This window comes from Sturnira hondurensis, unplaced genomic scaffold (assembly GCF_014824575.4).
Source record: "Sturnira hondurensis isolate 20B ecotype Veracruz unplaced genomic scaffold, ASM1482457v3 Scaffold0004136, whole genome shotgun sequence".
NCBI lineage: Eukaryota > Metazoa > Chordata > Mammalia > Chiroptera > Phyllostomidae > Sturnira > Sturnira hondurensis.
In genome coordinates this window covers 51,982,949-51,996,579 of record NW_028076767.1, presented here as the reverse complement: position 1 = coordinate 51,996,579, position 13,631 = coordinate 51,982,949, and the positions used below count along the sequence as shown (strand labels likewise).

At 43.2% G+C, this 13,631-nt stretch overlaps 1 protein-coding gene across 1 annotated transcript in view; it reads right to left on the bottom strand.

Moving 5' to 3' along the window:
• The window catches only part of DPP4 (dipeptidyl peptidase 4), an 83,893-nt gene that overhangs the window by 30,775 nt on the left and 39,487 nt on the right, over nt 1-13,631 (bottom strand). The window contains exons 9-12 of the mRNA XM_037044583.1: nt 11,457-11,617; nt 9,901-10,004; nt 3,054-3,189; nt 68-112 (exon numbers count right to left, since the gene is read on the bottom strand). Coding sequence (XP_036900478.1) covers nt 68-112; nt 3,054-3,189; nt 9,901-10,004; nt 11,457-11,617 — 446 coding nt within the window. The remainder of the gene's footprint in view (nt 1-67; nt 113-3,053; nt 3,190-9,900; nt 10,005-11,456; nt 11,618-13,631) is intronic.

Genomic DNA, 13,631 nt, shown 5'->3' with positions numbered 1-13,631 from the left:
CACATATGAAATAGCTCTGAGTATATGATGCATACTACAGAAAAACCCATAACTCTTAAATACTTACTCTTCCAACCCAGCCAGTAGTGCTCTCTTCAATACGCTGTCGTCCCTAAGGAGGAAAAAAGGCAAAGTGTTTTAAAAGGAAGTGAGATATGAATTCAATCTTTTAGTCACAATTTGTGGTAATAAAAATAAAATGTCACTTAAAATAATTAAAAACCTCTCCATTTATATACTTGTATCTAGGTTGGCATTTAAAGATATATAACTATGTTATATCATTTACCTCTCTTACCTGGAGCTCTGTCCTGGGTCAAAACCCACCTGCTGTATTGGGAGCCCTACCGGCATTTCAGTTCAACAGGTAGAGAACTGGGGATAATCTCATTATCTCTCCTCCCTCCTGACCAGCTTGTTCCTACTCCTCCATTCTTCTCCTGGTGAATGGCCAATCCACCCAAGCCATAGACCTGGGAATTATTCTAGACTCCTACTCTTCTGAGGAGCCAGTCACCCACTTCAGCCCTGTCATCTGGTTCTTAGACTTCTCTCATCTTGGTCAGCCACTCCTGCCCTAGTTCGTGGTCTCAGGCTTTGCTTGGTATGTTACCCTAATCTCCTGGTTGGACACTCTGCTGCTCTTCCCTTCTTTCAGGCAGCTCTCCACTCTGCTCAGCCCACAACCTGTATCATTTGACAACAGATAGCTCTATTTCTTTATGATCCTCTCCTCTCTAAAACCACGAAGTAGCTCCCCATGTCTTACAAGATATGTCCAAACTCCTCAGAATGGCACCTGAGCCTTCGTCTGGATCTCTGACTTCAGTTCTCACCATTGTCCTTCTCTCCCAAGCCCTAGTCCTGTGTATCTGCAGCCCCTGCATACTCCAAGATGTTCACAATGCACAACCTCTGCTCAGAGGGCCCTTATCTGCCCAGCATATGGCAACTTATTCCAGAAGGCTCCAGGTCTCTCCCACAACATCTCCCAACCCACCCCACTAAATCTGTCCTCAGTCAAGTTGGTCATATTCCTTTGCTCTACATTCCTTACACTCTGCTTATACCTTTTTAGGGCACAATGTCCAGGTATTAGGGTAGTTTAATTGGCAGAAATCAAAGAACTTAGGTTTTACAGTGTGCATTCTGGCTGCCATGTAACCAGAGCAACCTCTCTAACCTTACTGAGCCTCAGTCTCCCCAGTGTGTGGCTACTGTGACTATTCAAGAAATGGTAACTATTATTATTGATTTTTATAATAGAAATCTTTAATAGAAGATAAAATCTGGGGGAAAGGTATGCTCTTTAGTCCATCCTTTCCTTCCTTCCTTCCTTCCTTCCCAGCGCTCAGCACAGAGCTTGGAACATAATAGATACTCAATGCTTGCTCCATAAAGGCATGAATGAATAAATCAAGATATGGGTTGCCCAAATTTTCTAAGGTAATAATCTGTCCTGTACCTAACTAGGATGGAAACAGCTAGGGGAGGTGCACAGGACCCATCACCAGAAAAGTAGTTTATAGAGTATTCCTGATTTATGCAGCAAACCTCCACCAGGCTTTACTCCTCCTGCAGGGACTGGCTCCTGAAGGAGCTTTAACCCTGATCCACCAGCCTGGCTGCACCTTGTGGTCCTCTGGTGTTGGGAACCACCCTGCCTGGTTTCAGGAGCTGTAATCCCCACCCCACCCCCCACTCCCCCATGGCTAAGGCTGAGTGAGCAACTTTCAGACCGTAAGCCACCAAGGAGACAAAACTTATCTTCCTGGCAGGAGTGCCGCTTCTGCTTCATCCATCTCTGGCCCCCAACACTTAGTCAGTTAGTCAATGACAGGTACCGCCCCTCAGAGGTGGGGGAGAGCAACCTAAGCCAGACATGATCACTAGGGAGGCCCTCAAGGAAGGACTCGGGGGGTTGCAGCAAAGAGCCGGTGATGGACCCTCACCCCCTGGCTTTGACGAAACCTGAGTCCTCAGTCTGTCTGTGAGAAGTCTCTGAGAATTCCTTGGCTATCTGCCTCCTCTGCCTGACCTAAGCCTGAAAACAATGGCAGAGGGTGGTGCAGCCTTGTGCTGGAAAGGGTGGGCTCCCCAGGTGATCAGGTCTGAGAAAGGATATGTAAAATCCTGTGAAGCCTGCTTTGCTAAGAATGCTCTTAGTTAAATGATAAAGGCCCAGGCAGAAAATGAGTTTGTTTTTCCAAAGTTTTGTAGCCTTTTAGCTGATCGACCCTGACGTAGAAGAAACCCTAATAGTTCTTTGTATGCTATCTACTGTTTACTGCCTGACAATGATTAATAAGCTGTACCTGAACTCCTGTGCAAAAACCCCAATAAAAGCCTATGTAGGCAAGGGTCGGGGCACTCTCCCCTTGAGAGGGTGGCCTGGCCATTGTGAGGCTCTCTCCCCTTGAGGGAATAGCTGTGCCATCATTTTTCCTCCATAGGACTTGGTAGTCCGTGTGAATTTGTCTTGATTTTCCATCTATAACTCCTTGGGTAGTGCAGGCATCACCCTGGCTGTCCCCTCACCCTACCCCATCCCAGCACCTCAAGGTTGGATCAAACTTGCATGTGCTTCAATGTTGCCACCCACTCAGACTGGTAGTTATCTGTTTAAATTCTAAAGCTTTTTGCTGGTACAGGATAGATTTGTCTCATATATATATACTCAGTCTGTCATTCTCCATTTCCTGTATTTTCTATATTGAAACATACTTCATTGACCTTTCAGAGCCTGGTGCTCTTAGACTTTTGAATTTTGACATCAAATTATGTCTTCTCAGTTTCCAATCACCACCCTTCCCAAGTGATAGCATCCGCAACTAAAACAGTGTAACTAGTGAGTGAACGTGAAATCGAAGCACCAACAGATACCAGATTGCTAATAGTCAAGACTTACTTACTTCCTGAGAGCCAAAGAGTTGGAAAGAATAGAAGTTCAAACTTCGTATCCTGACCCCCAACTCCCACTTTCCCCCTGTTTTCACACAGCTCCTCAGTGATGACATGTAACCTCAGAGACAGAACATCCCATTTAACCTTACCACCAAGCAATTCCATCTTCCACTGGACTCCTCATAGTCACAAATATCTATTACTGAATAGTTCTGTATCCTCCGGAGCCATTGCAAAGAAATCCTTTCTTTGCTTACCCACGTCACGTCACACAAATAGTGATCCCTGGAAGAAAGGAAGGAGGAAGGAGAGAATAATCATTTCCAAATCTTGGCACAAATGGACATTTTACTCAATGAAATGAATCTTAAAGGATATACAGTTTTAAATGGTTGTTGAAAGCATGTAATTCCATTCTATAAAAAAGGGGTTCTATGGAAAGCAACCTCACAGGGTGAGCTGAGCATAAATTCCTAACTGGGGAGGTCATGGCGGGAAGTCATGCCCCAGTCTGACTTCTTCAGTAAAAGGTTTGTCTTTGCCTTCAGGAAGCCTTGTCTGTTGTTTTAGTGCACCTTGGAAAGGTCTATTTTCAGTCCCTCAAAAGCAAAACCACCCTCAAGAGAGCACATAATCATGTTAACTATCCTCTACTCCAATCACAGTCCTGATTAGCTTTCTCCCACCTTCCTGTGGTCCTCTGTATGTGCCTTCCTTAACTCCAGATGCATAAAGGAAGATGCCAACTGCCAATTTCCAAAGCGTCTTCTCAGTCTGTTGGGGTCTTACCTCCAGGTATACCCTCTGTTTGACTCAAATTAACTTTTATAACATTTTTCTATAGGGTACGTTAACACCAGAATATTACACCTTTTCTTAAAGCTCAGAGTATAGTCTGATTTTAAATGGAAATTAAAATAAATTTGACGGGAAAAAAGTAGCTAACATCAAATGGTGGTTTAGCATACATGACTGAGGATGTTTCAAATCCTCAACTTGGCCCTTGGTGGCTCTGGGAGTCGAAGGTGACATTTCCTTCTCTCTTTTCTGTCCTGTGGGAACATTACCTTGAGGCCAGTGATGCTGACTAAGTTTCGAGTATGTTCTGGTAATTTCAGTGCTTCTCTAAGGAAAGTATTCTTGTTTGGGTGAAACTACAGCTGATCTTTTCCTCAATTGAATTTTCAAAGGGGGAAAAAATCTTTACAAACTTTGGAAATCAAATACTTGCATTTTATAAAACCTCTCAAGAGTCAAACTGTGAGTGATATGAAGACATTAAGAAATCCTTCTGTATTTTAAAGTAAATTTATTTTAAAGTAAATTTAGAGATATCTCTAGCAGTGCACCATCCCACCCACCACACATACCTTTAAACATTGTTGGAACTATATTTTGATTTGTAGTGAGAGGCAGGGAATTGGTAATTCACTTTACTGACAGCCTCCCTAACACTTTGTGCTCTGGATATTTTATCTGATTTGCTTTCCCCACCTCCCATTGTGACTTTGTACAGCTGTTCTTAAATCTCCCCTTTCACTGTGGGATCAAAGCCTGTGTCCTTTTCCCAAAAGGATTCTGAAGGAATCTTTTCTTCCCACATCTTCTAATCTGGCCCTGTGGCTGTATTCCCTCCCCCACAAAGGTTCTGAGACCCTCCCTTGCTCTCTCCTTCACAGGCTTCCCCCATCCCTCCTCTTGTCACTTTGTCCACTGCTCTTCCGAGGTAAGACCACGACTATCTGTTCCCAGCATAACACCAGGGCTTAGGAGAATACCCACACAGAATGAGCACTCACTAAAATTCTGTGCAACGCAGCTCTGAAGAAAGGGGGAGAAACCCTCTGCTGCCTTTTGTGGCCTAAATAGCTCTGTCCTTCCTCAGAATTCACAGATCACTTCCTGTTTCCATTCCCTTCTCAGACACTAAATCAAATACCCAGTACTGATTGAGCACTTGGGATGGATCAGGTACTGGATAAAGCACTTTAAGCCCCTCACCACATCACTATCCCTCTTTTACAGCTGGGAACACAGTCTGTTCATGCACCCAGGAGTGTGGGGGCCTCTAGGTTGTCCCATACAGGTGGCAGATGCTGAAAGAAAACCAACCCCCTCCACCCCAGGACTGCTCTCCACTGCAGTCCTTTCCGTTGCTTATTAAGAACAAGATAGTGAATAGTCACTATCTGGTCTGCACAGCTGGCTGGCTGGTATTCCATGAGCACCCTCTGAGCTTTCCCAGCTGCTCCGCTTTCCGCTGCAGTGTTCAGTCTGAAACAATGTGGTGCTCTAACCCCTTTGGGTCTTACTCAAGTATCCCCTGTCCAGGGTGGTCTCTAGGAAACCTCCTTCCATCCTGCTCTCACCAGCCTTAAGGGGCTTATCACCAGAGGCCAGGCTCCAGAAAGAGCCTTCCTCTTTTCTAAGGTGGCCTTGTAACAGTGGGAAGTGAAACCAGGGGGAAAGTGTAACCCACCTTACCATTCTTTTGACACTGTTTCTGTAAGAGCTGACTCTAATATGTAGATGAACAGCATGTTTGCATAAGAATCCTAGGCACTAACTTCAAAAGATACAGACTCTACCTCCAGGTCTCCCCCGCTGACCTTCACCCCTGGAGCCAGGATGACGCACACCAGACCATCACTTTCGTTATCAGAATGGACTGTGCTGAGAACTTTTCAACCCCCTCCCTTGATCTCTTAGTTTTGTTCCCTTCTCTCTCCTTACAAAAACCGCTGCCTTCACTGAGAGGTAGAGATGGGCTTTGAGGTGTGAGTGCCTTATCTTCCTAGGGAGATAGACTTTGAGACATGAGTCACCCATCTTCCAGGCTACCAGCACCTGAAAATAAATCACTTTCCTTTATATCAACATCTGCCTCTTGAATAGTGGCTTTTGAAGCAACTGGCAGCCGCACCTGTGTTCAATTACAGCTTGGTGCGGGGAAGGGACAGACAAGTGGGGAAGTTAACTCTTACACCTGATTAGTGGGGTCGCTTGGTCCTGAGTACTTTATCTACAAGCGGCCATTAATTATGCTCTTGGGTTCATAAATCAGCCATAGAAAAGTAACTTTTCTCCACTTGAAAACATTGAGTAATGGAATCTGGGAACTCTGCCAGGAAACTGGCATGCATCTGGCATCTTCCCTGCCAATTTCTAAATCAAAGGTTCATGAACCCGTATCCTTTGCTATCTTTGCCACTCTCCATAGCCCAAGGTGCACTCTGTGCCCCGTGAGTGCCCAACGGGACAGTTCACCAGCAGAACACACAGCGATTTTTGAATTTAACACACACACACTTCTCTTCAATCACACCTTTCCTTCAGGATTTGGAATTAGGAGGAGACAGAATGAGGGTGCAAATCCCACCCCTGAGCGGAGATCCTGACAGGATCAGATGTCAGTGAGTCATAAAAAAAATAAGGAAACTAATTACCCAATTGTACTTTTTACCAAAAGGTTTAAGTCCCATTTTAGAACCAGAAAATCACAAGCAAGATTATCATTTATACTCTGCACTCCATGTTGATTTCATTGTGTAAAAACAGAGAGACAACTACTGAGTAGACTTTGATTGTGTAATGGCTGTGGGAGGAGTAAAAGAGGACCACCTGACCTCCCTGTGAGACGTGATCAATACAGCGATTTAACCAGTCCCTCTAACTTCTGGAATGGAGTTAGCACAAGGAGACTATGGTTGATTCTAATCCTAAAGCAATGGAGTAATTTCCAGACATCATAATAGGTCACACCCACATGTAATCTACAAAGTGCCTGGCACTGTTCTAGGTGCTCAACATAAAGCTCATGAGGACTGCCCGTGCTGGATCATCGGCATTCAGGCTGCGCAGACAGGGAAATGGCAGTGTGGAGAGGTTAAGCAGCTTTCCCAAGGTCACGCACTGGCAAGTGTTGGAGCCATTGGCTTCAGATGTCTTGCTCCCTGTTGCTCCCTCTGTAGAAACTCTCGCGGCAGTCTCTCTGGTAAACACTGCTAGCTCTCACCCTCTTGCTTCTTTTCAGGATAACATTCATCACTCCAAGAAATCTATTTATTCCTAGAGAGTGTGTGTAAATGGAATAACTGAATTTGATAAAGCAAATCATATTTAAATGCATTGGGAGAGACTTGCTTTTGAAAGTCATATACAGGGGATCCCTTGGTAAAGTGCCTGTTGTCTTGTAAACAGCAGGCACTTAATAAATGTGTGAAAAGTAACATTAATGACCTAAATTTGTATAAAGGTTTCCTCTAGTATATTAAAGGTGCTTAAAAGAAGGTACACATTACTAACTGGAAAGAATATTGGAGAGAAAATTGCTACTAGGAGCAAGTGCAGACGGCGCGGTGATTAATTCAGCGAGTCACCCAAGGAAGCGGGCGCCCTGCCAGCGCTGCCCGTGGGCTCCATGCCACTCTCTGCTCCGACAGGGATGCCAGCCCTCCCGGGGCCGCTGACAGGTCGCTGAGGAGAGGAATGGGTGGGGTGAGATGCAGCAGAACTGAGCTCCTTCTCTGCCTCCTTCATTGCAGGGTGTCACTAGTTGCCAGGGTACTTCATTCCAGCTCATTTATCTCCTGTGTGACAATCACGGACCTTATTGCCCCTACTTTACAGGGTCATGAACTGTTCAGAGGACATATAACAGGTCTTTATTGTGTCCCTGGGGAGCGGCGAATGGGGTGGGGTAGGTGATGAGCTGAACCTGATGGGTCCCGGGAGCCGCGAAGCCATTCAGCCCTTAAACACCTATTGGGGTTGAGTCACCTCAGGAGAACTCTCCCTCCCCGGTGCGAACCGCAGTCCTCTCACCTGTGTCCCACAGTGGTGGGTGCTCTGGAGGCTCTGTGGTTCTGTCTAATGTCGTGAGACTCCTGGGAGGGAGGGTTGGCGGCGAGGACTGGGCCTGCAATCTGGGTAGCAGGCGGCCATTTGTTTCTGACACTGCCCTTCTGTGTGCTCTCTCCCCGGAACGGCGATTTCTGGGTCTTTAAAAAATGTGTGCTGACCGCTGGAGAGGTGTGAAGCCCCTTCTGGATCTAATGTTTTTCAGAGCAGGTGCTCCTGGTTCATCTCTCCTCAGATATTAGTTGTAGACCAAGAGGTCACACCCGAGTCCGCCGCTCTTTTTCTTGGACAGCCCTGCACTTCCCACGCAGGTTCCTCCCACTTTATGACTCTTCCTCCCCACTGTGCCCTGTTCAGTCTGCACATTCTCCAGGGTACTACCTTTGATTCCTGGGGTCGTGAAAAATCCACCTCCCCCATGCCTCCAGCCTTTTGTTTACGTCTCTGTCACATTTGTTCCTAGAGTCATGTATCGGAACGTTCCATATCCCCTACTGGATCACGTCCTAGGAGGGCAGACGCTCATTCTGAGGACGTTTTTGGGTGTGAATAGTGAGTGCTCAATCAATGCTGATTGAAAAGAAGGCGGGATCAATCAAAGAACAGATCGTAAAACCCCTGGGTGAATTTTTATGCCTTTGGACAAACTCAGGAAAAAATGAATTACTCATAACTGGTCTCCCCCCAGAATAAGGTTAAATATTTCTAAACAAGTCAATGAGTTAATAACCACAGAGCAAAGCACACAGCCTTGGACACAAGGTAGTGAATGCAACCCTGAGATGGGGACGCTCCCGTATGGCCCTGATGACAACTTCAGGAATCTGAGGGTGCCGGGTGGTTTCTCACAAAGGGAGGCACCCAGCAGGGTGCTGACAAGCTCTGTTTTCCAAGTTAGAAAAACAGGTTTGCATGTGGAATCCTACTTGGTCATTTTCTTAACCTTGAGGTCTCACTTTCTGGTCTGTAAAACAGGCATATAATAACAGTTGTTGGAAAGAGGTGGTTAAAGATTAATGTAATAAAGCCTGCGACAATGCCCTGTGTCTGCCACATAGCGAGTGCTCAATACATGTTAGTTCTTATTTAAAAGCAACAACAAAACCAATACAAATAAAAGAAGTAAACAAGGAGCAATGTGACAGGCCTAAATTGCATGCAATGTGATGGCTATCTTTACAGGAGAATAACAAGGGGCTGACAGTGCTCGTGGAAGAATTTCAAACCACCAAGGATTATTTAAGCAACTGATATCCTGAAGCACATCAGCATCGTGAGGCGCCTTAAGTTTAATCCACGGTTTCCCTGAAGTTTTCTAGTTATTCTTTAAAAATCACTTATTGATTTTTAGAGGGAGAGGAAAGGAGAAAGAGAGATTAAGAGAGAGATTTGTTATTCTAATTATTTATGCATTCATTGGTTGATTTTTGTATGTGCCCTGACTGGGATAGAACATTCAACCTTGATGTATTGGGACAATGATCCAGCCAACTGAGCTACCCCATCAGGTCTTTAGTTCTTAAGAGAACCTGGAAATCCTGTGTGATGTGACCTCATTCCCATCACTCTCCTTTTCACTCAGGTAGCTCTGGTCACCCAGGTAGCTCTGGTCACCCGGCCCTCCTCACAGTTCTTTTAATGCACCAAGTATGTTCCCTCTGCAGGGTCTTTACACTTAGTTACTCTTCCTCTGCCTGGATACAGTGACCCCAGCTATCCATGTGGCGAGGCCCCACCCTTTCTTTACACCAAGGCTCACAGAACATCTCATAGAGAGGCCTTCCCTGACATCCCCGCCCACCTCCATCATCATCGGCGTCATCTTTGCCTTGCTTTGGATGTCTTCGATACATTTGTCACCACCTGACGTTTTATACATATCTTGTTTCTCTGGTTCTTTGTCCACCTCCCCCACCCTGAGCATAGGTTCCACGACACTAGGGATTCTGGCTGTTCTATTCACTGCGTAACCCCATCACTGACCCTGCCCAGCACAGAGACATGAGTGTGCTCAGTGAAGACTGGCGGAGGAAAAGAATGAATGGCTGAGGGCCTGAGTGACACCATGGGAGAATATCATTGAATGTTGCCCCTGGGAGCTATACAATTGCCCACGCATTTGGGTCGGACTCTTACCCTATTAACATGGAAGCAGGAGCAGTGATTTGTACAGAAACTGGGTTGGTGAGATTGTCAGTATTCACAACAAAGAGCTTTACAGTTGGATTCACAGCTCCTGCCTAGGAAAAAAACAGTCATGGAATTGATATCGACAAAAAAGTATAAGATCATTGCACATGTTTAAAATGGTACAAAATGTCTGTGTTGCAGCCATAAAAGTATAACAATCAGACACAATCTAACAATTTAAAATAGATAAAATGAACATAAGGGAGGGTCATGAAATGCAACCTTTCCCCATTCAAGCAGAAACACTCCTATTTAAATAGGAAAAAGTATTCCTATTTAAATAGGAAATGTTCATAATTTATGTATACTTTATGCAAACAGGGATAACTTTCTTAAAATCATTTCAGACATTTTGCAAATATAACCTGACGTCAGAAGACAAGAAGTCTGCTGGCTGACCACTCTGAAGAATCCCTTGGGTCCGGCCAAAGACAGAATCCACCCAGAAAACTAGTTTCCCTGAGTTGAGAGCCAACAATGCTAATTAGGAAGGCATCATTTTCACTCTAAATTCAGGTTCGCCGTGTTGAGCTTTGCAATAAATACTATGACAGAAATCTATAAAACGTTTTTACATACACACATAGATCTTCGACTGACAAACTAGTTAGAAATAATATATTTTTAGTAAGAACATGTTATGGTTTGTTTGTTTTTTGCCAGTTTCACTCGTCAAAAAATAACATTTCACTGGAAATAAGTCTCCATATTTAGTCTCTGATCTTTTTTTTCTTTTAACTTCCTCTGTCTTCCTAAAATGGCAGCTCTTCATAAAACAAATTGAGTGAGTCAGTAAAAATAAAAATCCCCTTTTCCAAATTGCTTATAGCAAAAAAACACTTTACTAGTAGATTATCCTATGGACAATGTGCTGGCCATTATTAATACGATCCCAGTGAAGAATCACGGTCCCCTTCTAAATCCCCGTCTTCCTCAGCTTACACTGCTTAAGAAAGCTTTTCAATTTTTATAAACACGCACCCGGCGAGGGAGAACAGCCTTGAAAACCAAGACGTGACACTATTATTCCAAATGTAGGATGTGTGAAATTAACACGAGTGCCAAATCTATAATAGAACCACTAAAACTAGTCATGTATCTGTTAATTAGTAATACAACCTGATATACAATCAAGCTTTTCAACTTCATCTAGGGCACATTCCAATTTCTACAAATGAGATGAGCTTGTGATTCAATTATAGCCTCTCTGTTCCTTCATTCAAAGATTTCCGTCCCCCTACCTCTTTCAAAAGCATTTTCCCCATCTTTTTCGGCTTGTCATTCCTCAAAGTTTTTGGAGAAATTACAAAACCTTAAATCACACTCTTTCCTAGGATAATAAAAATACTTTAAAATTGCCAGATGCTGTTGACTTCAGCAAGAGTAATCACAGCAAGCTGTTGAAGAGAGACTGACAATATTTTCATTAGCAAGAAAGGATTAAATGAAACCATTCCCTTCCCATCAAATCACAGAACCACTATATGAATAGGAGCACAGACCTTTGGATATGGAATGTGCATAGTCTTTGGGTACTTCAGTGACTCATCAAAGTAGACGGAGAATTCAATACGCGGGACTTCAGTGTCGTTAAATTGGGCATATGCTAGAAATGTGCTGTTTGGAGACCACCACAGAGCAGAGTGGGTACTGAAGATTTCCTCTGAAAAAAAGACATAAATTGTTCTGTTACTAGAAGTAGCTGATAAATTGGCTTTGGCATTCAAAATATTTTTCTCATTAGCTTTAGTAATTACAGTAGAGTTCAACTAATGAACCACTTTGCATTTGCTGGGCTTCCAAAATCAGAGTAATACAAATGAGTAAAAATAAAATCTTTAAGGATAGATCTACATTATAAAAATAAGTAACCGTTGGGCTATTTTAGAATGTTTTAGCACACAATATTTAATATGCACTCTACATGTTTTTCTTGATCTTGTAATCCTCTAAATTTATGCTGCAAGACATACTAAAAGTGAATTTCACACAAGGGGCTGATTCTCCTTTGTAATTTTCAAACAGTCAACATGCCAGTATGCTCTTCCCAACAGGGTGGGTGGTGTGTGGCTCCATGCTATTAAACCAATATGGTGCCCAGCATTTACTACTTTTGGCATAAACAGGATATGGGAAGGATGGATTTTGAATGTCAAGGAGCTCCATGAGATTGCTACTGAGAAATCTCTCTTTTGCCTAGCCTAGAAACTGAAGACTTCCTTGGAGTAACCCCGTGCTCTGATGTATAAGTTGATGGGTGAGAAAAGAGGGTCAGAGAAGGATGCATAGGAAAGGAAAGGCCTCGACTTCCAGAACACTGTTGGAGTCATCTTCAATCTCTGGCAAACATGGCTCCTTCCTATGTTGATTATGAAGTCTATTCATGGGACTTCCAATCTGTGGCTTTTAAAATGCCAGAACCTCTTTTATCAATGGGGTATGGAGGATTCAAGTAGACTAGATGGAAACTCCTAATCTTATGCAGATTTAATCCACAAATCTTATGTTCAGCTGCAAGTGTAAAGGTAAAAACAAAAGCATAGAAACTTGAATCATAGAATTTGGAAATCATTTATCCCTATCACTTTTCTGATTCTTGAGGCATTCTTACAAATTTCTTCCAAAATCTTGTCTTCAATAATGATAATAAAAGTAGTAGTAGTTACAGTATTACTAATAATAAAAAATATAATAATAATTATGATGAGCAGCTAGCATTTAATGAATGCACCAGACATTGATAAGCAACAGACATCTATTATCTCAGTTAATCCTCATGATAACTACTGTGCAGATGAGCAAAGGGACACATTTAGGCTTAAAGAGAGTAAGTAATTTGCCCAGGATTGCATAGGCAATGACTGATAGAATCAAGACTAAATCCAGACTTGTTTGGTGTGAGTCCATGCTTTTCATCTCCACATTCTACAGTCATTTCTGACTATTTCAGCAACTCTAGTAAAAGAAAACATTTTCTTGGTAAGGCAGCCTGCTCCCCACTTGACTGCTTTATACCCATATCATTGACTTACATTTATGCAACAATTCAGTATTTACAAAACACTTATCTAATTTAATCTTCCCAGAGATCCCTGAGTGAGTCTGTTCATAGCCCATTTTACAGAGAAGGCAGCTAAGGTTGAGAGGGTTTGAGTGAATTAGGACACAGGCCTTGTGATTTCAAGTCAGGGAGGTTTCCACTAAGAACTTTGCATACTGAGTTGCTGTCTCACTCCTTGTGGCTTCTACCTATTGATTCTAGTCTAAGATCAAGATGCCATTACATAAAATTAATACAACTACAGCAAGGTTATGGTTTTTAAAAATTTTTTGTAAGTTCAAGTAGCAGGTAGAGCTCTTTGTTTTGAATTGGTGGTTATTTGGAGTACAGAACACATTGTTTCCATATTGATGACATATTAAAACTATTATAAAACTACTTCCGGTTGAGGGTTTCTGGTCAAGAAGGAGGCATAGATAAATGCGGTGCTGACATCCTTCCACAACCACATCGATATTACAACTAAGCTACAGAACAATCATCATTCAGAACCACATGAAATCCAGCTAAACAACTGAGAAGTCCTACAACTAAGCCTATAAAGAAGAGGCCACATTGCAACTGACAGGAGGGATAGAGATGCCAAACAGACTGGTCACACACCCATGTGTGATAG